This window comes from Betta splendens, chromosome 4 (assembly GCF_900634795.4).
Source record: "Betta splendens chromosome 4, fBetSpl5.4, whole genome shotgun sequence".
In the NCBI taxonomy this organism is placed as follows: Eukaryota; Metazoa; Chordata; class Actinopteri; order Anabantiformes; family Osphronemidae; genus Betta; species Betta splendens.
Window position 1 is genome coordinate 19,190,942 of NC_040884.2, and position 25,110 is coordinate 19,216,051.

Genomic DNA, 25,110 nt, shown 5'->3' on the forward strand with positions numbered 1-25,110 from the left:
TTCTTTCCACATAATTCCAGACTTCTCTGCTTTTATGTCTGCTGCGAACACGCTGTGCAGACGCTCAGCGGCGGCTTGAGCTCAGGGTGCAGCAGGGGTTTTGATGAGTTCATTAGGAGGCCACGTCATTTATGCACAGTCACACAGGAGGCAAAGGTCAGCGGGGATCACCCAGGTGGCCACTGCATGTGGGTGTCACTTTGATTTTCGGAGTCTTCAACCGTGCTGCTGCTGCACAACCCGCCTACCTCAACCACTGTCATATTGTGTTGGATTCAGAGCCATGCGTGTGCGTAGCTGTAATGTACTGCTGTACTGTGGTGGAAACCGAGGGGAGCCACAGTACCAGAGATGAAACCATGCAGCATTAGCTGCAGGGTCGGGGGGGGGCAGCATGTGTAGCTCCACACATTCTGGTACTTCTACCAACAAGCATCATGGTTAAAAAACACGATTCAGAGCTGCAACCTCTTGGGTCATCTGGGACAAACAGTGTGTCCGCACCATAAATAGTCGCATCAGCCGCTTCTGTGTGACTTTACAAATCACTATTCAGGTGGGCTGTGTTCATAATTCATCAACACGGGTCAGGCTGATGATGGTGTTGACTTAACATTTGGTCTGACATTTGAGCCCCGCTCACGCCTGTCATTAGCTCTCACCACACGCCACCTCATCAAAGTCACTCACACAAGAGAGGAGCGTAATTATTATACCTCATGAAGAACAGTGAAAGCAATGTGTGCTCACTCCATCATTTTAATAAACAAACACAGCAAAAGCGACACCTACAGCCTTTAACTCCACCCGGTTCATCCTGAATCACAACGAATCGGCACCGGCGGCCGGCGTCCAGTGCTTCGCTAATAGGAAACGCGTCGGTGCCAAAAAGCGCCGCCGCTCCAGAGAAAGTGGAGCAGCCGCACATTTCAGCCAATAACAACACCACCATGTTGATTCCAGTGGGGTGATGCTGGATGATATTGACTGTTGGGGCTTCTCAAAGTCATTTCCGAGCAAAGCAAGGACACTGACACACACACACACACACACACACACACACACACACACACACACACGCACGCACACGCACACGCACACACACGCCCGGCTGATCAGAGAGCAGACAATGAAGAGGGGAACGAGGTAGTGCATACTGACAATCTTCTGTCTGTGGGTGACAGCTTTCCATCAGTCTACATGAAACAAGTGCATACATGCAGGCGCGCACACACGCACACACGCACACACACACACACACACACACACACACACACACACACACACACACACACACACACACACACACACACACACACACACACACACACTAAGTGATTGGCTGGTGGAACTTGTTTCAACCTGTCAGCCAGCTGGACATAATAGAAGACACAATAAAGTGTCCTGTGTGCTGCATGCGTGTGTGTGTATGGACAGGAGGAGTGCGCACACTAGACTCATCACCTCGGTAATTGATGGTCATCTGTCATCGCACTGTGTTGATAATCTTCTTCGGGACAGAGGTTTGTCTGGACAAGATGAACGGCGGCCTATCTACTGTATCTGGAGAGACTAATCTGTGTTCTCATTTACTCGAGCGCAGGCGGCGGCGGAGCGGCCCGAGCCGCTGAGAATGAGATGAATGGCAATGAAGAGCGTCAACGGGACCGTCGTGTGTGACGGGGGGAAGTATCGCCTGCTCTCACCTGCGACTTGAACCAGGTCGGCGGTGGTCACGTTCTTGGGGTTGTGGCCGAGTCTGAAGGTCAACGCTGGACCCAGGACACTGCAGAGAGAGAGTTGAGGTTTAAGGCACTGTGAAATGAAACGCAAAGCTCTTAATAAAGTACCACTCGCCTCCCTTTCCTGTTTTATTTACACACCGTCACCAGCTGAGCGCCTTGTTTGATTTCCACCTACAGCGCCTGCAGTCCCTGTGCGCATATTCAGCTCTGGGTGGTCAAGAACCAGCAACAGGCTTCGCTCCCTGGAGCAGAATAAATGTTTTAGGTCTCTGAGGTTGGCCATAAAATAAAATCTAACAGCAGCTCCCAGCAGCAGCAAGAAAAAAGCAGCGTCCGCTGAGGCAATGTGTAACGACAGAAAGAAATCAACGCGTGTCTGCTGTAACAGGAGCAGGAGCTCAAAGGGGGCTGAACAGCAACACCGCGTTATTAACAGAGCCTGGGAAGTCTGTCGCCTGTGGCCCCTGCATCCAGCTGTTATGCTAAGCTAAGCTAATCCACAGATGCACGTACAACACAGCACTGAGCTACCTGTAATACAAATGGTCCAAATGCTTCTATTATAGACTATAAAGACTTCCCAGTCTGTATTGCCAGATGAACGGGTGAATGTCAGCGGGTTATTGATGGCTGACAGTAATAACTGACTGTGGACGCCTGTGGTGGGTTGAGACGTCCACTTGTCCCACGCGCCTCTAAATCACGGGCTTCTCTGAGCCGCCGCGTCCTGAAAAGTGTGCCTACGTTTTTAGTGTACTTGCCGCCAGACTGCGTGACACAGCGGCAGATTCATCAGACCGCCAGAGTGCCGTGACCCGGACCCACTCACCATCCGTCAGCCTGATACAGAGGCGGCAACACCCGCTCGGCCGTGAGCAATATGTGAGGAGCCGCCGCCAGACGGACGGACCCAGACGTGCACCGATACATCTGCGCGCGCGCACACACACACACACACACACACACACACACACACACACACACACACACACACACACACACACACACACACACACACGCTCCTCTCTGATGCCTTCACCTGGGCTCTGGTTGCTCTCCTAAATGTCAATATTTCCACAATCTCTACCCCAGCCTCCGTCCTCCGTGGCTGAAGGTGTTCTGCCTGAGATCGCAACGCATCTCAAATTGAACTGACAATTTTTTTTCTCCCCCACAGCCACACAAACCACAAACCTTATTTAAATGTAGAAGGGGGGGAGGAGAAAACACAGCCACAGTTGTGAGATGAAGTTGAGATAGATAAGTTATCTGCAGGAGTTCACGCCGTCGCCCGTGTTATCGGATGTGTAAGCTTGGACTTCATATTAGCTTTGCTGGAGGGACACGAGCGTGCGTGTGCGAGGCTGGTCGGCGGGATATTGGCTGTGTGTGTGTGTGTGTGTGTGTGTGTGTGTGTGTGTGTGTGTGTGTTGGCCCGTGCTTGGACTTGTGTGTGTGTCCCACTCCCCCTAGTGTTCACGGTGAGTAAGACACTTACGTCATCCGAGAAAGCCCACTCTATCTCCAGCCCATCATCACCCAGAACCACAATTTCAAATGCTTTTTGAAAAGGGAATATTCTGTGCTGATTACTGTGGCAGCGAGCTCCAGGATAATTGCATTGGACATTGAAACGTTCAGTTTTCTCACACGCCGTTTGAAATTCTTGTCTGCCTGCCTGTTGTCACATTTGAGTATCTGCCCCCCCCCCTTCTTCCCTATCGGGGCCCATCAGAGCGAGCGAGCGAGAAAGAGAGAGAGAGCCCCTGAAGCTGGTTGGTGTGATCTGACCCAGCTCTCGCGCTCGAGCCGACTCGTATTCAGACGCGAGCTTTCAAACACTCACCTGCCGTGGCCGCGCAGCGAGAGGCACAATGGGTCGGCGTCACCTCCTCCATCTCTGCGATTTCTACGCGAACGCGTTTTCGATACTCGTGAAAAAGGGAAAGGGAAAAACACGCCCAGCGATGGGTACGCTCTCTGGATTTAGCATCTTTATAGAACTCGGTTATCAGCACGAGCTGTAACGCAGCGCAGAGGCTTCATTTGAGGGATGTGTCTTTGGCTTTTACACCAGTAGCGGCACAGCTCCATTAGCTGCTAGTCAGACGGTACAAACAACACACAGAAATATACTGTAACTCTAATTAATAGGTGACAGGTCTGAAAACAAGATTTACTCAGTCACTGGCACATTTGGCTTTAAAGATTCTGCTCAGAACGGTCCAGTGCATTTACTTCGATGTCACTGTGTGAATTTCAAAAAATATCCCGTCGGACCGCATTCCCTCCATCCAGAACCGTTATCCGAGCCAGAACAGCCTGTATCCACGCTTGCAGAGCGCCCACAGGCTGCAGCGTGCAGGCTTTGGTGTGGCTGGACCACCCAGGTTTCGCTCCTGCAGGAGCGTCTTAAAGAGGCTCGTCAGATCTCAGGCGAACGCATCTCCTCCGCCTGCTGCGCGGCCTGACGCCAAACGTGCAGCACCGCGGCACAGGCAGGAAGCAGCCCGGGTTCGAGGACAGTTCGCCTGCTCATTAATACTGTAGCTAGCGTAGCTCCTGTCGGACCGGCCCCTGACTGAGAGCTGCTTGATGGCTTGACTGTTCTCCCTTTGAAGGACACAGTGACGGCAGTGGTTTTGAATACAATGGAGACATCTGTAAGTGTCTGCGAGTGATTAGGCCCCGGTTCCGTGCCTGCGAGGAGTCAAACGCTCCGAAAGGTCAGAAAAACAACAAACGCCAACTGTCTGTGGCAGCGCTTCCACACAAGCAGACCTTCCAGCATCCAGGCAACCTCCACCCGGTTCTCCTGAGCTCAAAGGCACACGACGAAGCCGCTTCAATTACTTGGACCGTGGGCAGTTACCCTGTGTGTGATGTACAGCCTGTGGGTCCTATTAGTCACAGTGTGCGTGCTTGTGTGCGTACGTACGAGAGCTGGGTGAGGTCGGCGGCGTGGAGGTCCAGCTTCTGAGTCAGACGCTCCATGAGGGCCTCGCTCTGGTCGTTGGTGAGGGAGCTGGGGAGGAGACACACACAGAGTGGGGCCGTCACAACCGGAGGTCCACACCCGCACACCCGCCGCCGCTCGGCCGTTAAAACGCCATTTTTTAGGAAGATACCGGCACAAATCATAAGCCAGAAATGGGTCATTGCACACAGGCAAAAGCTACGCTTGTCTGGATGGATGTGCCGTGCACATGTACACACCCAGCAGACAGATACACAGGCACCCACAAACACAAACAAATACACAAATCACTGTGCCAAGGGAAAAGGGATCAGCTGCCTCTTCAGGCTTGGTAAATCACCTGCTTTTTTCCAGCAATGAGACAAACAATAAGGTGCAAATGGAACCGGCATGAGGTGTAATGGCTGCATCACATGAACGGCCTTTCTCTCACTTTTCTTCTCTCATCTTTCTTTCCCTGTGCCCACATTCACTGTTCTCCCGTCTCCAGCGCGCGAGCGTGAGCGCGAGCTCAGTCGGGACCGTGATAACGCACGGTCCACAAACGCATCGCGCGCACGCGCCCCCGCGGCGAGATGAGAATAATAAGGTGCAAATGGAACGGAGGTGAAGTGTAATGGTGGACTGATAAAGCCATGCCTCATCTGAGCTCAGTCCGCGGCCGCCCGCTCCCTCCAAGAGTAAATCGCCAAGGAAATAGACCAAACAAAGGCAATCTGCAGGACAACGCGCCGGGTAGGAAATGAGAAGGGCACACACACAAACACACGGGGAGCTGCTTCATTGTCGACAGCTTAACCTGGGAGTGAGGCTGCCAAGTGGCTGCAAGGTGACACCAAAAAAAACAACAACAACGCAGAAATCATAATGAGACATTGTTTGGATTTTGCGAAGACTCCAATGTGCAGAAATGTGAAATGAACAGGACGCACTTCCGTGCAGCACCGGGGGGATGCTGTGTGATTTTTTTTTACAATGGTTTGACATATTGGAGTCAGAATGCATGCAGAGCTGTCTCGTGCAGCTTTGGCGCCACATTACAATAGTTTCCTCTGCCTCAGAACACTCACACATGAACGGCTGATTCACTTCACCTTCCGGCGAGTGGGTGGTTCTCTTTTTCTCCTCTTTTTGAGGGGTTTTTGAAAGTTAAAGATTCACCGAAGCCATTCCAGGCACGTTTGCATCCCTCTGTGGTAATTCCAGCAACTGGGGGGCTCCAGCAGTGACTTGCTTGTTGATGCTAGCACTTTTTCCCTTGGGTGTCTCTCTGTCTCTTTCTCTCTTATCCATACCTTTCCACTCCATCCTCCATGCACACACACACACACACACACACACACACACACACACACACACACACACACACACACACACACACACACACACACACACACACACACACACACACGCGCAAGCTGCAACCCCCACGTTCCTCCTATTCCCCCACTACCACCACCACCACCACCACAATGTCAGGAGCTGTCAGATAAGCAGGTTTGCGTAGCCTCACTGCAGGGTATGGAGAGGCCGGGGATAACAGCCATGCAATCATGAGGTGTGCTGCAAACGCAGACCTCTATAGGCCGACTATAGGTGTCCGCTAGGTGGGCTGAGCACAGATGAGAAGGCGTGAAGGTCACCTCCTGCGTAGAGATATCTCACTCAGGAGGTGACCTCTTTCTCTCCAGTGGCACACACCCGGCTATATTGTGTGTTTACGTCTTAATCTGTGTTCCTATATATGTGGCAATAAGGTGACACAGATTGTACCCATCAGACCTTTATGAGTCCACGTCTCTGCGACCGGTGAAGGACAAGCCACTGACACCGGACTTGATAACGCCATAAAGGGATTTGGGAGAAGGCCAGGGGTGCAGACACAGTCGATAGGAACTTATCTGTGCTGAGTGAGAGGGAGAGAGAGGACTTGGCCATCCTTCCTGACAAAGTGTCATCATTAAAGCTGTAATACTGCACAGTAATACCCACACGCCGAGGCATTTATCACCCCTGCTATTGTAATCAGGTGCAGCACACGCTACGGATTTCAAACAGCATCCGTTTCCAAAACGACGCAAAGAAGTGGGCGGCTTCGACCTAAATTGCATCTCCTGGAGGCAGTTTGAAGTAGCTGAACAAAGTAGACATATGTTTGGTACCGGGGTTCGCAGAATGAGCGCTGAAGTCAGTCCAACAGCGCAGCAGACAAATGGAGAGCGAAGCAATAACCTGCACATTATATCAAGTCAGTGTGAGAATGAGGCTTTCACCAAAGCGACGCTATAATGTGCACAGAACAGCAGAGGTCACCAGCAAAAGGCAGCAACCATATAAAAACGAGCTAACAGAAACTTTACATCAATAATAATATCAATAACACCTACTCTGAACCGGTGATGATGTAGCCAAAGTGTCTGTCCTTCCCTCTGCTGGAGAACTCCTTCACCCCCACGTGGACCAGCTGCGTTTTGACTTTCACGTCCTTCTTCTGCGCCTCCTCCAGCGCCGGGGCCTCCATCCCCTGCCTCCACCTCTCCGCGTCAGAGTCCACCTGCGCGTCGGGCCCCGCGGCGCCGCCGGTTAGCCGCAGGGCGGAACCCGCCTTCGCGGGGGCGGGTTTCTCCTCCCAGCGGGTGAGCGCGGGGGCGGGAGCGCGGCCCTGCGACGTGCGGCTCTGGACGTTCTCCAGTCCCACCAGTTTGTGAAGGGGAGCTGGAGGCCCGCTGTGGACCTCTGGGGCAGCGCCCACGGTGTCCAGGTTGAGGTAGTCCAGCAGCTTGGAGAAGTACGACGCATACTGCAATGAAAGGATTACTCCTCAGATGATTTTACCTGCTCCGTTCATGTCGCTTCTTGCCTCAGCCTTTATTAAACTCAATTTAATTAACATCTGTAATAAAAAAAATCAGTCTTGCATTTGCTGACATTTCCGAGCGCTGGTAAAAGGTTTACAGACAGCGTGTGCTACATTCCCATACACTGAATGTTACTTATCTACTTAAAGTTAAATAGAAGCTGTATGCCACATTTGAACTTATATCGCTTTTGAAAAAATCAATTCCATGAAAGTTTAGCCAGCGCCCAAAATGCACTTTGCTGAGATCCTGGAGGTTTTGGTTTGTTTTCAAGTTCTAATAATTCCAAAGTAAACGCCGTTCTGCACGACGTTAGAATCATCCCTATTTGAAACAGCACTCAAAAGTGAATAAAGTGTAAATATGGACATGGCGTGCTCCCTCAGAAACCAATTTGTAGGTTCAGCTGAGTAATTTTAAATTCACCTTGTCAACAGGCTCTTTGTCTGCGCCGTCTATTTGTTGGCCTGGAAACAAACACAACGTATGTGAGAAGAGGGAAACTAACAACGGTTGAACAATGACTCAAACTCAAAGACTCATAAATACATTTGGCAGAGCTGTATATGAGGATTATACAAACAAAGACTTCTAATATCCCATATTTCAGATCTATGACAGGAAATACTTTAAATGCTGCCAGATTAGAAAGTCAAACCTTGCTGTTTCACTCTCAGTGTATTTTCCTGGTTTGAATCCTGCCCTTTGTCTGATTTCAGGTCCTGGTACTGATTCAGCTGCACGGGTGCCAGTGGCTCCCTGTTAGCCTCCGTGTCCCCCCTGGAGTCAGCAGCTCCTGGTCTTGGCTGGGCCCCAGCCACAGGCTGTTCCTCATCCACCTCCTGCAGAGCCCCTGTGATGACTTCAGCCAGCTGGTCCAGGTCTTTACCCATCAAAGCCTCCATGTCGACGCTGTGCCTTCCCAGCTGGTTCACCACATTCTGGATGAGTCGCTCTGGACAGGGAAGAGAAGGAGAATGTATTTGAAAGCATTAAAAGCAAACAGAAATATGCACACTTCTCTAAAAATCAGACCCACGGAAGCGGTGTAATACCAGCTTATAACGCTAGCGGACTTTACCATCCATGACTCTAAGCGTCTCCTTGGCCGCCGGGCGGTTTGAGCCAGCCTTGAACAGCAGCCTGTCCAGATTAGGCCTCTGGGTTTTGGAGCCAAATGCCACCTGAGGCTGCGACTCTGCGCGGCCGCTCGGAGGCTGCTGGATGCCGCCGCTGAGGTGGTGGAGCCTCCCTTGGGGCCACGCGGCCTCTCCAGCTGGGGCGTCCTTATGAGAGCCCGGCGCCCCGGCCAGGAGCCATTCCAGATGGCTGGAAAGCAGCTTGCCGTTCCCCGGGTCGGGGTGGGAGTAGGCTGCGCTGAGCTCGGGGTGCCGGCCCTCCCCGCTCTGAGTGACAACTTTGGTGACGGGAGGTTGTCCAGCTCCTTTCTGAAGGCTGTAGATAGTGGTCTCCTTCCAGCCCTGCTGGGGTTTTGGCTGAGCGGGCAGCTGGATGCTCGGAAGCTTGATGTCTCCATCCTACAACACAACAGCGACGTTTAGCACATTGTTCATGTCTGAACCGATTATTTCATATCTGTGCTTGCTGCCTGGAGGTTTTATTCCAGAGAGAAAGTGAATGAAATACTATTTTTTTAAGACGGTGCATGAGGTTTGCGTGTTATAAGGTTATTTGTGTTTAGTTAATTAGCGTTAAGCTAATATGATATATACGACAACGCTAGCTGTGGCGTGTGCTTCCCCTCATGGAAACATTACACGGGATGCACTGGGTCAGCATTGTTGTGACAGCCTTTAGTATGAAAAGAGACGGAACCTGGGCTCGACTAGACAGGACAGGATATGAATGGGGATTCTAGATCAAAGACAACTGCCCTTGGAAATTGCATTATGGAAATCACAGATGAGATAGCGTCACTCAAAGAATAATTTCATGCACTTCCACATCACACAACAAACTCTGAAAGCGAATCCCCTCTGTCGGGGAAGTAACAGCGGCCCTTTATCGCAGAAGAAGAAAAAAAATAGGAGTCATTTGATTTCAAAGTTAGCCGCATGAGTTTCGACTTGACACCTGATGAATTATGCATTCATGTTACCATGTACTGGTACACAGGCTATTTAGGGACTTTTCACCATTTGGCATCAGTATTGGCACCAGAATGTGCAATTTTTGTCCTTTTTCTCTGTACAAGGAAGAGAAATCATCCTGCTTGTCTGAAACACAAAGGCCCACGCTTCAATTCAGCATACAGTATATCCAATCCCCTGAGCGGCGCTATTATCCATGTCGCTGCAGCGCTAATACCAGCTATCTCCCTTGGTGCCATTTTCTGTCCTTCAAATGTATATAGAGAAAATGTCACTCTTTCCAAGCCAAGCACACTGAGGAGCTATAATGGCATTAGTGCAGCGAGACGGGGGTGCTCCGCCATTCATGCTAAACATGTTTGCCTCTTTCCATCACGCCACACAACAAAGGCGCCCGTCTCATCAATAAGGAAAGGTCCTGAACTCTTCAACTTTGCATTATGGCGCCGGTGACACCGCAGCAGGAAGCGGCTCGGCGGCGCAGGATGCGGCGCTCGCTTCGCACAAAGCCGGGGTCCCACCCTAAATATGAGGGCTGAATAATGTAAAGGGCCCACGGAGGATCTTTGTGTGGACGCTCCCTGCTCAGTGGGAGAGGGCGGAGACGAGTGAAAGGGAGAAACAAAAGCGGAGCAGGAATTAGGGGGCAGGCCGGTAAAATGCCTTTTAGTGTATGGACCATGCATTAAGCCTGGGCGTCAATGCAGGACTTGTCTAGTTAAACATTTACTGTAGATGTGATAGATTTAGGATCAACATTCACGGAGCAGTGAGGTGAAACTCCACATGACGCATGCGACGGCACCAGCCGCTGCGGGTCTGCGGGTCTGCGGGATGCAGGACTCTGACCTGAGCGCTGGCTCCCTCGGCTCGGCCCCCGGGCCGCCCGTCCGCTGCAGCCTGTGGCAGGAGGCCCAGGCCCGACAGGTACTGCTGCAGGTTCCTGCTCAGCTCCGCCTGCGTCGGCCTCCGCTTCCCGCCCCCGACGCTGCCGTAGGCGGCCGGCGGGCCGGGGGGCGTGGCCTGGTGGCGGAGGGGGACGCTCCTCAGCTTGGAGAGCTCTCTGGAGATGACCTGCTGAGTGATGTCATCGCGCCACGTCAGACCTAGAAACAACATTCAAGTATTATTCTTCTCCCGCGTCTGCTGACCTGGTGCGAACTGTTTAACACGTTGAATTCCAGGTGCACACAAACACACACTGCTGTATGCCGGTCGTGCACTGACGCAAAAGGAACCTATGGCTGCACGCGCCACAGCCAGTCAACAAGCCTGGGGAGAATGTCACACTGCGTGGGGCCTTGCCAACATCTCTGCTAATTGCCAGCACATAGTTGGGATGCACAACTCCTGGGCAGGGGCGCGGCGTGCTGGTGCCAGGACCAGATGGAGCTACCCAAGCAAAAAAGATACCCCAAACATGGCCCCGTTCCCAATGAGCCAAGAGGCACCGCATTCCATCGGCAAAGAGCAGCAAAAAAAAACGACAAAAACAAAGATATGATCGGTTTTTTTAAGGGGGCCAAGATGTTTACTGACGACGCTTTCATTCTACAGGAGTGCCTTAATGACAAAGAAGCCATTAAATTGTGGCACAGGCTCGCATTCCCAGCTGCCGCGTGCCCAGCCTTTCACCGGACTCATCTTCAGAAACAATGCCGCTCCTAACTTTATGGACGCGTTTAAAAGCAGCCGCGGAACAGCTTGGGCGGGAATGCGTCGAAAGCGGGAGGCTGAGAACGTCTTCATTAGCGCGGCCTCTCGCCCGCGGACGCCGGGCATTCTCGCAGATATTCATACGCCGGCGGACGCGGATCTGAGCGATGCGGAGCGGCTACAGATGCCGCCAGTCATTCTTGGCAGCGCCTGAACGCAGCACGGAGCAGCGTATGCTGCCGCTGTGGCGGAACGCGGCTCAGCCATCCGTCCGCACAACAATGACGGTTAACTACCCGTGGCCCCGTGTGTATGTGCTATATATTAGCCTGGTGACGGTCGTTTAGGCGATCATCAGGTGCGATGGGGGGAGTGGGGCGGGGCCGCAGCCGCCGAGGACCCATATGGCGCCTGCAGTTAACCGCGGCGGGTTAAATAGGTTCTGAGTAAACGCGCGACGCTGCCACGGGACGACGCCGGCTTCATTGACTGTGACACCTCTATCCTCCCTCCGTCACCCGGGGGACGCGCTCATTTCCATACATACCATGTGCGCGAGCCCGTGATGGGCGCACTTGAGGGAGAAGGTGTGCCGGCGCAAATTGCGCAGTCAAAATGAGGCGTTTTTGTGAAAGAAAAACGTCAGGAGGGAAAGTGCCGGGGCCTTTACGGTTGGATTCCTCTCAATCAACCTCTCAGCTGATTATCCTGGCGCCGAGGAGATAAATGTCATGCAAATTCATCCGTGGGTCCAGAGAAGGAGCGGCTTTCGGCAGCGACTGCTGCCCTTTTTCTTGCCTGCTAAGGCAGGCGCGCTGTCTCGGGCAAACGCCTCGGTTAATTAACGCCTTGCCATTAGCGCAACAGCTTTCAAACAAGCAAGATATTTCTGTTGGCCTCCTGTCTGTTTTCCATGCGACAGAGAGGGAAGGGAGAGAGAGTGGCCTCCTAAATATTCAAAGCCTTTTTAGATGGGGCCGGGTGTACACGTCTCGTTTCATCTGGTGTTTTTGAAATGCAGATTTCCCTCTTCCCTTCACTCCTGTCCACCAATGGATTGAATGGAAAGGCATTAATGGAAGAGAGCGTGAATAATTTAGCAGTAACCTCTTCCTAATTAGTCAACTGAAATGTTTTAATTCAAATATTTTAATTATGAAAATCATTACTGAATATGGTTATTATCCATTTTTACCATTTAGCAGCTTGATGAGAATAAAAGTCGTGCACCAGCTTCTATTATCATCCTCTAGTTCTAAATTGAAGGGGATGCATAGGAAGTTAAAAACATCCTGTTTTGGTGAGAGGTGACTCATTTTGAATGCAGTAAAGGTCTCTTCTACAACTACGGGAGTTATTTTCTATTACCATCACTACAAATCAATTAGAGAACATCTGCGAGAGCACCAATGAGTATTCGCTTGTGTTTCTATTAACAGACGTAATTTGTTTGTGTTGAGTAAATATCTGCAGCAGGTTTCTTTGAAATACCCCCTCGACAGATCTGGGTTTAATAAAAGCTGTTTTCCTCATAATAAGTCAGGTTTTCGTGTTAATATGTCAGCGTACAGTACGTGTTCGCATCCAGCGAGGATGTCAAGGAACAGACGGAGCGGAATACGAGGAGGAATTACAACACTGTTGTTGTCTGTCAAAGAAAACAGGAAGCAAAGGGGGAGCGGGAGTAAGATGTGGTTTCAGTAGCACTGAGTGACACCATGTCAGTTTGTGGTCACTGATTCTCCCTGACTGACGATTCCTGTCAAGAGAGTTAATGCAAATGTCACAATGGATCATCATACTTGACTTGTCGGCACCGCGGGAGTATCTGCCGAGCCGCCAAGGGTCACGAGGTCATCGACTGCACGTTATTGTAGTTTAATGTGCGTCTGTCAACAACGCCGGCACTGCAGCCTGGCGCCGGTCCTCCTCGTCCTGCGCGTGACAGTCAACGCGGCGTGCGACGCAAACACCCGCTCCCATCGAAAACGCACCTCGTGTTTCCCTGCGCTTCTCTTTGTTGTTGATCTGACAAGCTTTTCATTCGCACACTGTAGCCTTTCAGTCAGGCCCAGCCCGAACATGCAGCGCATGAGCAGAGGAGGCCGCGCTTTGTGTGTTGCGGGTGTCTGGGCAGGTAACGCAGTAACACGACTGTTACGCAATCTACAATGACACTATCACTCTCCTGACAGAGCAGTGTGTATCGCTACAACTACACACACAACTCAGCATGTGGAGAATGCAAAGACTGACAGTCCTAATGCGCTGGTTAGCGCTCCAAAGATATGATCATTTAATATACTGAACATTCAATTAATTCCCTTGAATTAGTGAATTGGCTCATGGAGGCGTCTTCATACAGTCCCCATCTGCACAAACATACACACATTTAGCCGAGTCGTAATGATTTGAAAACAATATGACAGCAGCCTGCCTATGAAATGTGCTCACACACTGGCTGCACACGCTGAATGCTAACGGCTGCGCTTCAGGTGCCGGCGCAATATAAAAGTCATTGACGGTGTCTCCCATTCAAAAGGTATTGTGGGGGAAATGTAGCAGCAGACAATGTGCTCTGCCACCAGGGACATGTCCAGACGCCCGGGCCCTTTTCTGAAGGGTCAATTTCTATTGATCTGGGTGACATTGGTGTTGTGCCGTGAACGGAGATTGTGTGATTTCTACCTGCATCTCCGATGCAAGATAAAGAGGATTGTAAATCAATTCCATTGATGGTGCTCCCTGTTTTTTCCTCCTCTTCATCTCCTCATTTTAGGTTACAGTACAATGGTCTCAACAGCCCCGTCTGGCCTCTAAAAACCAGTCCCTCACATCTCAAAAATGACACTTCAATAGCTGTTGAGCTGATAAGAATAACGTGCCAGCGAGCATTAGCGGCGCATTGTGGCCTCGCCCCGCAGATAACGCTCCGCGCCTGTGGATGTGATTCTGCGTGACAGAAAGAGGGGAGAAATGATTCGGAGTGATGATGTCATGTCTGCTGTCTGTGAACCGGTGTCTAAAAACACAAGGTCAGAGCACGAGTCTGGTGGCGGAAGAATTAAACACCGCATAAAACGATGCAGGAAAAATTACACACTGCTTCTCTTCTCATCCTCCTCGCTCTCATTTGTTTATTTCCAAGCAGTAATTAGAATAAATGTGTGGTCTCGCCTGGCTTAATATTCATCACTGCATTTTTTCCCTGGTTTTTTGATTTCCTCTGGCTGACTGCTTACTCCTAATGATTTTCAACACTGGTTCACGCCTGTTAAAAGATATTAAGCTCAGAGTGGCCTGCAAAGCCAATTATGTTAGCAGGGCTGATGTTTGCGGTCACGGTACGTGTTGAAGGGGTCTACTGCCCCCTGGTGGCTCGTGCCTGCAGTTACAGGAGGCTCAACGTGTCTCGCAAGGACGCTTTGCGTGTTTGCTTGGTAACGCCTCATTTAACGGTCGAGTAATTGCCTACAAATTTCCTGAGGTGGTTTCTGGAAGCGCCCCTGTAATTTGTTTGCTGCTTCCAGAATTATGTGAATAGACTGATATTTTAATTGGTTTGGTTTTTAAACTGTTGCAACCTGCTTCATTTAAAACCAGACAATCATCCATATGTATTTTACAGTTACTGAGGCTTCCACATCTCTGCGTGTTCAGCTGATCTGTGCACACACACACACACACCCTTTAGGGTCCATTATAACTGCAATTAGAGAAGTCGTTACAGACTAAAATAAAATGAACGCCATTTAGCTCATATTTGGTTCAAATTATTAAAGGTTCAAGCAACGCAAAGGCCTGAACTGGACGAGTCACAGCCATTTGTTCCACACTCCCAGCGGTGGGTTCAACAGCGGAGAGAAGGCTCCAGTCACTTCTATCTCGTGTAAAGTGTAACAACAATCAGCAAACGAAGGCTCTGTTCATCGCAACCGATACACGACATGAATATAAAGTCTGTCATGGCAGGAACTAATGAGATGTGCTGAAGGGAACGTGTGTTGGGGAAAGCTTCTTGTTAAACTCCCAGATGATGAGCTGCGTAGCGACTTCTGTTATAAAGACATCGTTCGGTGGATGCACTGTCCGCCCTACTGTAACATTAGCACATTAGCTGCCGCCATTGATTGAGTGGGAGAGACTGCCTGATGTGATTAAACCGCACACCTCCCAGTTACTCATCCGCAAAATTAGCTCTGAATGTTCCACCGACATACAAGCCAATTAGACTGGCTGCTGGAGTTATGTGATGATGGCAAAACAATTGCCCGGTATGAGTCAAATGACCAGCTCCGGCTCCACGGCGGCTCTGTGCCGGCCAAGCAGACAGCTCGGCTTATCTGGCCCGCTCCACGATGGCAGTGGACGAGCGGTTGCCGCGAGCCCTGCGCACGGACGACAGCGGCGAGCAGCGCGAGAGAGGCAGAGATGGACGGGGAGGCGAGCGGCATCTACCTCGGCGAGCCAGTTTCTGGAGGAGGATCCTGAGGCGCTGCAGAGCAGAGGGGGAAACGTCGTACGTGGACAGGTTGGCGGCAGCCAGCTCCTGGCATCGCCCGAACACTCCATCTGCAGAAAGACGAGAGGGGAAAGTGAGCAGTGACGAACACAAGACACAGGAGCCGGTTCCCAGCGCCTTCGCAGCTCCGATGTAAACTGGCTCAGGTGTGGCCTTGTAAACGTGCGCGGCGCCTGCCGAGTCCTCACACCTCTAACTTCCTGTTCTGGGGGATCTAATAGCTGACATTTTCTCCGCTGACAGCTCCGCGATAAGCAGCCGTTCGTGGCAGGAAGGACTTTATCTTGGTACCTGGTAATCTCCCTATCAGCAGGCCTCCCGCCTTTCTCAATACAGGTTGCTAGGCAACCCACGCCACCGAGTCCCTATCAGCCCCACAATTCAATGGATCCTCCAGGTCTGTGAAGGATGCTGCGGCTCAGGGGGTCACAAAGCGGTGAGTAGACGTGGCTTTTGGAATATGAATGGCCGACGCTGTCACGTTCTCTCGGCTGAGGAGATAAATCCAAGCGAACACGCTGCAGACGATCTCCGGACATAAATCCCGCGCGTTGAGACCCGACTATTTCATCTGTCTGCGCAGTCGGGCATGAGACCGCGTCTGAGGACGCCGGTGTGAAGAGATGCGACGTAATGATGCGAATCAACACTTTGTCATGCACTGCAGCCTCCATTAATTAGCCCCAAGATGTCCAACAATGACAGCACACATCAATGGCGCCGCTGACGCTCGCTGACACGTCGGCTAATGCAGGAAACATTACATGCTGTTCTCCCCTATGGAAGATTTATAACATTGGCTGTGATGCAACATTCTGACACAGTCTGGTGCAAGTTGAGCTTCTGAAATATTAGATTTTATCTATTTAAACATCTACAACATGTTTCATCACAGAGATCAAAATAATTCCACACGGTCCACACTGAGTGTAAAATTATAACGATAAGAATGTGACCCATCCCTGTTTTTCTCCTGCGACCCGTTAAATGCACAGGAATGGGCCTGTCGGAGGCGGAGAACCAGCAGACGACGCCGTACACTCAGGTTATTTTGAGATTCGAGCAGCGCGGAGGAAATCTTCCCACCTACAGAAGCACAGATCGACTGACGCGGCGTCGTGTGTCTTTTTCCTCTGCCAACAACGCGTCTCCTCTAATGCTTTTATAACAGGTAACATGGTGGATGTGGGGACGAAATACTGGTCTAGAAGAAAATAATTTCTCTTTTTTCAGTCGGGAGCTGTTAATACGTTATGTAAGAAGTGAATAGAGGCTGGACAGGAAACGATATCCCTCATCGATTTCCATGACAATGACCATGACTGTTCTGTTCTTTTCAGCTGAATGAAACCCTTTCATTAATGGAGGTTTTCCATAACATTGTTAGGACCACATGGATCAATGTGTTAAAGTGTTTGGGCGTCTGAGCTGCAACAACCAAGCGTCACTCAAATGAAATATATACAGTAAATGAACGGGGATGTTCTGTTAGTCAAAGATTCTCTTGAACAGCTGATTGGTTTATGGAGGTAATGCTCAACGGTTCTGAACAGTTGTGTTGCTTCAATCCTGTTCCTTTTAAATGCAGGCAACCAGCTGTGCTTTTAGTGGTTGACAGTCCTCTTGTTTTTTGTCTTCAGACAGCTAAAAACAACATTTAGATTTCAGGCTGGACAGGCTCAGCGTGCGTCAGGCACATGGAGGTTTGGACGCATCTGATGAAAACAAAGAAAACAAAGAACAACAGGAGATAACACACAGTACCGAGTGTGATCCGCATTACGTTGGTCCAGTTCCTTCAATTGATCTGGATCAGAAATAGATGGATCTGCGCGTCCTTCTACAGTAACAGATGGAATGAAAGTCCAGAGCAAATGAATCGTGATCAGCCCTTAATCCATAATTGATGGATCAGGCCAGGGAATCTAATAATCAAAGACTTCTTTGATGTACCATTGTACAAATCAGAGTCATTCTCACTAGAGCAGCTACTTCACATTTTGATCAGCAGCATTCAGCGGGAATAAAGGAGATTTTAAGCTAAAAACAGTAGAGAGCTCTAAATCCAGACACCATCGCTCCTGCTGTGACAGACAGAGCAACAATCAGCTGCAGCTTAAGCTGTTTAAACTGTGAAAGCGAGCGCTCTGGGAAAACATGAGCAAACACTAAAGCTGACAGTCAGCACAGCGTTTCCACCGTAAGACTGTGTGTCAGAGGGGAGGGGAGACAAATTAAGACATATTGGAACAGGCACAGAAGCTGCTCAGCCTCGTGTCATGGAAATGAATTGGTCTAAATCGATGCAGCAGGAGCAGCCAGATGCAGAGAAGGAGCTCCGACAAAGGCTGCAGTCAAGGGTTTACGCATCGCTCCCGTTCTTGTTTTAATGTGAAAATTGTGGCTTTGAAATGATAATTGCATTTATGCGCGCGCTGCACTCCACATGGAAATGCAGATATTAATATAGATCAACCCACCCCTCAGCGCATCAAACAGACGAAGACCATAAATTAGCTGCTGTATCCACGCAGATTGTTCGGGATTATAGATGTTGCAGAGGTTGGTTGAAATGTTTATGCTGCACTTGCAGTCGTTGCAAGATCAATAGGAGCAATGCAGTGTGGAAGATTTAGACAATATTAGTCCAAGAGCAGGAGAGATAACCACTAATCAATACAGTACTATTGGTGGAGTGTTTATTAGGAGTCAACCAGCAGCGTGGAGGAACGGAGTGGGACTAATCAGCTCCACATCAATGCAGCAAGCTTCAGGTTCCCTTGTTTCTCCTCCAGACGAGGAAAAGTTGGGCGATCGGTGAGCGGTTCACTGTGCCGTTGATTGACAGCTCCCCCTCAGAGCCCGCCCTCCCTCTCCCCACCCTGCATAGCAACAGCTTGGGTGACGAAGACCCCGCTCGGCCCAAGCCAGAATAAACCAGGTTACTCCTTCAGGGACGCGGCGGAGAGTTGAAGTGGCAGACCTAGTTCCGCCCACTCATCCTCTGTCTGTGGCGACTGCTGCTCATCACGACTCCGGTGGAGAGCGGCACACTTGAGTATGCGCAGAGGGCTGTGACGCGAGACTGTAATGTCTAGCGGTGAAGGGAGAAATTCTCCAAAGAAGCCACGACGCCTCAGCGTCACACCTCCACACCCACCGTGACCCTCCTCGCTGCCGCTGGGTGTTTTTCTGATGAGGTCAGCGATTTCCTTCAATTAGGCTACACAGAGCCCCCCCCCACCTGCACCGGTGCAGCCTGTGTAATTAAAAGGAGTTTTTTATATTCCACTGCGCTGCTGGAATATCCTCTCCTCAGCTGGGCTCATATGGAAATAGAGCTTCTGACTCCCCCTCACTGCTCCTTCCTTTAGAGCTAACTTCAAAAGCATTTATTTGTGCCTTAAAATGCTCTAAAACCTATTTTAAGTTTAAAGGTATTTTATTAGGCACCAATAGCAACACAGACACATGATGAAGGAGTCTAGTCAAGATTTGTTTATGATGAAAAGAGTAAACACAGCATCTACTGTCACTCTCCTCTAAATAACATATTAATATTTAAATTGGTACCGGTCTGGTGTTTTGAGAGTTTTCTATAGTTCACATCATATTTGCATGTAATTCAATCGCCTTCCAGTGAGAAACCGTTCCATCTTGTTTGCAAGATTGATTTTAAAATGAAAGTGCATAAAGTAAATGACGACAGTCTCAGAGCGCAGGTGTTTAGCGTGGATGCGACTGGGGCCAAACAGATACCGTGGATCTGGCGCTGAGAGAGCCACACAGCATCCTGACTGAGCTTTTATTGTGGAGAATACATTAACCTTTCACGGTGGCGATGTTGCGAAGATAATCCGTGATATCGACATGCTATCAATCCCCATCAAAAGCAAAGCCTCGCGCTTGATTCGGCCTAATGCCACGCTGCGAGGGAGCCCCGACATTTCCCCCGCGTTAATCAGGCGGCAGGTTGTCATGGCAACCGCGGGGGAACATCCATCTTCTGTGACGAGACGCTTTGTCGGTTTGTGGAGAAAACCTGGTTTGGGGGAAACATCCTCTTGGTATCGATCAAAAGGTCTCGTCGCGGATCGGATGAATTAGAGACAACTCGTGTGCGCTCGCGCTTTCCCCAGACATGACTCACACGTCTAATATTAGCCGTGACAGCTCTTCCGTCACAATGTGCCTGTAAAAATACTCAGGAAGGCTTGGGAGGCGCTGACTTACCGTTGACGCAGAACTCGTACGGGGCACAGAGCTCGTCCTCGAACAGGCAACCTGGAGAGGAGACAAGGGAAACGTTCAAGCACAGCATTCTGGGACTAACCTGTTACTGCATCAGCTAACCGTGCTAACATGAAGGATTACCAGGTATAAATAACTCCCCGCAGGAAGATGAGTGAAGGCATCTCCCAACATGTCAAACAATTCTTTTTTAATGCTCACTGGAATTAGCCGCAGCCTTAAATGTATTATGTGTCTAGTTAACGCGGGAGAGGAGGGAGGCGGTAAACAAGTGGAGCAGCCTTTTGGCAGCGTGCCATAAAGGCGCCATAACAAATGCCTTAATTGGTTCTGGAGGAAAGACTGGAGCACTAAACTTAATGTACATAACATGTACTTAAGTGCAGTATAAATTTAGCTGCAGTTTCTAAATATGGCCCAGCTCCATGAAGTCCAGCTTAATATTGCATTAACTGAGTCTGTGTGGTTCGCTGCTAATGGCCGAGCCATCAATCATCAATTAGTGTGAGTTCGTCCATCCTGGCTCTGACACTCCGACACCCCAACTCCACGTCAGGCTTCCATATATGAATGTTGGATGAATATTAATGAGCTTAAAGCTGGGTGTTCTGGGCTAATAAATGAACAGATGGCAGCAGCGTTGTGGGGAGCTGTTCCCGGCGTTCATATTTCAAACGTGGGCGTTTCAACAGGCAGAGGAGCGATTGTTCCGCTCGGCGATGGGCACAGGTGATTCTCCACGCAAAAAGAAGGCGTCGTGAAAGAATCTCCGCGTCCCGAAGGTTCACTTTCAGCTCGGAAGCCGTTAAATAAGCCACCCAGAACGTTCGGGTGGCATTTATTGCCGTCTTGAGAGTCTCGGCTGCGCGGGGACAACGTAAACAATGAGCTTTAATCTCTGCTCTTCAGCAGGAGCGATGGAGCCGGATGCACCCTCTTGGCCCGGCGGCCTCCACGGATGCAATACGCAGCTCGTGACCGTGAATGCAGGACAGGCTGAGTAGGCGAAGGTGAGGACTCTGTCAGACGTTAATAATGGGAAGAGATAGGCGCAACAAGCCTGTTCATCAATTCACACAGAAGGGACGAGCGCAGACGAACTTTCCGAGACGAGCGGGAGCTTAATTATTGAAGGCTAATGTGTGTGGGAGCGTCATTCAGTTTAGAGGTTTCACAAAGTGGCACCTTTTAGAGATAATGGCTTCAAAACGACGACAAAATGCTTATTTAATGATGTTGAGTGAGTCAGAGCGGCAAGGTCGCCCAGACCTTCGCAACACAAAGTCAAAAAGCCCCAAAATGAAAGAGCTCGATCCGTCTAGCACTGAGCAAACCACTCATCTGACGGTTGAAGGTGAACTCAAAGTACAGCAAGCTGCTGGAAGAAGACTTTACAGGCTTTAAACTATGTTATAGGTTGTAAACCTTTTTTTAATCCATGTGGTTTTATCAGCGGTAAATAAAGCTGCAGCTGTGTAGTGTGAGGCACCATTTAATGCCAAAACGTGTCAGCTATGTGTTTACAAGCTTTGTGCTGCCCCCTACTGGGCAGCGTGGGATTAGCGTTGGCTATCGGCCAGTTAGTTTCATCATACAGTAGAGCAACTGAAGGAGATTAAATAAAGGTAATAGCTAGGTGCTGCCCTTATTTCTATCAAAACATCTCCAGCTTGGACGCCTTTAAACCCAAACTTAGCTCCACGATGACAACAAGCCTCCTATTGAGCTGTAAAGTGGGAAGAGCCGCGCGGTCCCCCTTGACCGCGCATCTCACCGCACGGCAATTAGTGTCAACCCTTTCAACTCTACCTCCTCATCACTTCCCCGCTTGGCTTCTCTGGGAGGCCTTGTCAGCTCTCAATATTAATTACGACCTTCCATTTAATGGAGCATCCAGCCAAGCATAGTTAGTCAGGCGCGGCGCGAGCGAGTGAGCGTGCACGGCGCACGTGTGATGGGCAGGGACGCGGGATTGATAACGCCTCATCCCCTCTGCCCGACACGCCGCCGCAGATGATTAAAATGGTGCCTTTTAATTAAAATGCAATCACAGTGGAGGCTGCTGATTACCTCAGGCGACAAAAGGCACGGTGGACGCCCTGTGTTTGAGGAAGAGCTGGTAAAAGAAATAGTCCAGGCTGTATCTCAATAAAAAAAAAAAATTCTATGTGTGTGATTATTTCACAAACAGCACTACACTTGATATTAAGTGTAGAGTCACAAGCTCCTCACGGATCAATCACGGGAGCTCATCAGCGGGAAATCGACTGTTAGTCATGTCAAGTAAGTGAAGTCTCAGTGGGACAGAGAGGAGCCACAGGGAGGGCGGCAGAACCAATGGATCACTTTTACTGTCCACCGTGCAAATAGGCTGTTTTTAGCTATTTGTTAAAACGACTGTATGAATAATAAGTCACGAAACAGATCATTAGACGCAGCATCGGGAGACGGGATTACAGGTGCTCTAAATGTGCAGGAACTTCGTTTCCCAAAATAGACACCGTGCGACCTCATTTACAAACACGCAGGGAGAATCCAGAAGGTCAGTGAATGCATCGCGCCGCTGCCAACTCTCAATAAGAAACGCACTCAAAAACCAAGGTTTTCAGATTCTCGTGTGTCAATGCTGCAGCTTGCATGTTTACTATCATGCACTCACATACACGTACGGGCCTGTATTAACTTCTGTGATTTACCCAGACATCGATTACGCGTCCTGGGCCGATTTGGCTCTGGAAGATCTGCTCGAGACGCCGCAAACGTTTGGCTGACCTTGCCTGGAACATTAAACGTGTCCCATCGAGGACCAACCCAACCTGAACGAGGAGTCCGACACTTGTCTGTTGGTTTTGCCTCACAGGTGGTTGGCCGGTGTCGGGGTACCATCTGTGATGTCTGACGGGCCAAGAAGGATGCTGAGCGCCTGGCAGCGAGGACAGCCACTCCCAGAGCCTTCTGCACTTCAGGACATATTTCACTCGGTCTCCGGAGCCACCAACATATATTTTATGATATGAATAAGCAGCTACCAAGGACGTCTGACTCCACACCAGCACTGCCAAAGGAGCCAGTTTAGAGGAGGTGGGCAGTAGAGGTGAGGGTGAATGGAAAAGGGGACGTGGCCGGAGAGAGAAGAGCATCACCTGCGAGCAAATGAGCATCAGCTTGACACCATGTCGGCACACTCAAACAGCTTGTGTCATTAAGGCGCTCTCCTGCTAGAATTAAAGATGGCCGCCAGCTCCTCGCAGCCTCCAAAAGGTCCGTTCTCGTCAAACGCTGCGCGCTGCGCGCCCGCTGCTCAACATTCTCATCGCAGCACACCCAGAGATATGGCCACAGCAGCTGTTTAAAGAAGACGGTCAGAATTTCCTCGTGTGATAAAGAACCTTACTTCATCATGGAATGAAGCAAACAAGCCAATCTATATTTTGCACCTAAAGGTTCAACATGAAGAAAAAGCAGCCAGCGAATGGACAAATAGAATAAAAAATGGCCTTAGCCTGACACCTCCCATCATGTCAGACCTTTCCTTTAAGGCAACGATGATCCATCAAAAGAATAAATCTAAACATCATTAATAATTCGGAGGTCAGTTTGACTGAGGAGGGAATGAGACATAACGCGCATGAAGCCCATAACCACGTACATTTCTCAGCGTCCTCTCCAGGTTCTGATGCAGGCAGGTCGCTCTCAGTCACTCATCTGCCAGCTCCAGGCGACGACCCAGACAACGGCCATCAATTAAAGATGCTGGCGTCACAGCAGCGACGGAGAGCCCAGAAATAGGCCAGCTTGACCTTTTGCCTGACCCGCGCTGAATGATTTAGACATTTGATTTCCCCCCCCTCTCCTTCGAGGTGCGATTGCGTGCTGGAGTGCAGCGCCGCATTAAGTCAAACTGTTAAGTGTCCACTTTCTCCTGCGCTGAGGAGCTGAATGGGAAGCAAAACAAGCGGCCCTGAGGGAAATCTCCCCAGGCCTCCAGATGAAGCGCAACGCAGCTGTTATGATGCCGCGTTCAACAAAGTTCAGCAATTGCAATAATGATATGCTTTTAGGCCAGCGATGAACATGAACATTGTACTAATTTGTGTTCTGAGGACTTTACAGTTCCTCAACCTTAATGCGGAGTGATGCAAACAAGTAGATTCACCTCAGCCTGATATTCATTCCTTTTCCCTGCTGCGCTGAGAAACGGTCTGGCGTGTTAATCAGGAGCTCCCTAAGATAAAGCAGACACTTAAATCAGAGCGGAGATTAATTCTGCAGCTCAACTCGCAGGTTTCCAGAATCTGCATTACAGCTTTATTGTCCTCATTATAAATGGTGGCTGCACGACACAGAGGCGACCTTCACGCCGACCTGCTGAATTCCAACGGCATTAAAATGTTGTGAAAAGGCTCAACAGAGGCTTTTATTCTTCGCACCCGCTGTCAGGAGGCTGTCGGCCTCAAGCACACGAGGATGTGAGAAAGTACAAGAGGCGCCGTTGATTTATCAACACTGCAAATGCATCTTTATCTACAGGGAGAAAAACATAAGCAATTCAAATGTGATTTAATTTTAGTTATATTTTTCCCTGCTGATCCTCCAGAACATCTCAGTTCACCTTGAACCGAAGAGGGAGGAGGAACAAGAAGAACGAGCGCTCCATTCTGACTTCCTTCCTCTCCGGAGCCGTGGACGTTCGCCCGGGAGCGGGCGCCGGAGCGCCGCCAGCCGCTGCGCTCACGCCCCCTCGTCTCCAAAGCCGACGCACTCCTCCGAGCATCTGTTGAGTCACAAAGAAGCGCTCGCGCCCGCTCTGCTGTCGCGCCGGCCGTGGCGGCGGCCCAAGCCTCCGGCACACGGCCCGCTTTGTGTCCGGCTCCTCGCTCACACTCTGTGCTCACGCTTCCCTTGGACGGGCCCAACTCTGCAGTTACAGCTCCACAGCGCTGCGCTCCTCAAGCGTTTAAGATACAGGGACGCTCAAATAGCCTGTGTG

General features: G+C 50.2%; 1 protein-coding gene and 1 long non-coding RNA gene across 3 annotated transcripts in view; one reads left to right on the forward strand and one right to left on the reverse strand.

Moving 5' to 3' along the window:
• The window catches only part of ptprn2 (protein tyrosine phosphatase receptor type N2), an 86,562-nt gene that overhangs the window by 58,402 nt on the left and 3,050 nt on the right, over positions 1-25,110 (reverse strand). The window contains exons 2-10 of the mRNA XM_029145593.3: positions 20,103-20,153; positions 15,806-15,919; positions 10,541-10,797; positions 8,662-9,118; positions 8,239-8,535; positions 8,007-8,047; positions 7,110-7,522; positions 4,684-4,770; positions 1,707-1,786 (exon numbers count right to left, since the gene is read on the reverse strand). Coding sequence (XP_029001426.1) covers positions 1,707-1,786; positions 4,684-4,770; positions 7,110-7,522; positions 8,007-8,047; positions 8,239-8,535; positions 8,662-9,118; positions 10,541-10,797; positions 15,806-15,919; positions 20,103-20,153 — 1,797 coding nt within the window. The remainder of the gene's footprint in view (positions 1-1,706; positions 1,787-4,683; positions 4,771-7,109; positions 7,523-8,006; positions 8,048-8,238; positions 8,536-8,661; positions 9,119-10,540; positions 10,798-15,805; positions 15,920-20,102; positions 20,154-25,110) is intronic.
• Positions 15,890-23,965, forward strand: LOC114852905 (uncharacterized). Of its 2 annotated transcripts, XR_005897569.2 has the most exons (4): positions 15,890-16,305; positions 16,865-17,040; positions 21,030-21,130; positions 22,981-23,965. It is a non-coding gene; the product is annotated as an uncharacterized LOC114852905 (long non-coding RNA). The 2 variants fall into 2 exon arrangements; XR_003785477.3 differs by lacking the exons at positions 21,030-21,130; positions 22,981-23,965 and adding an exon at positions 17,210-17,341.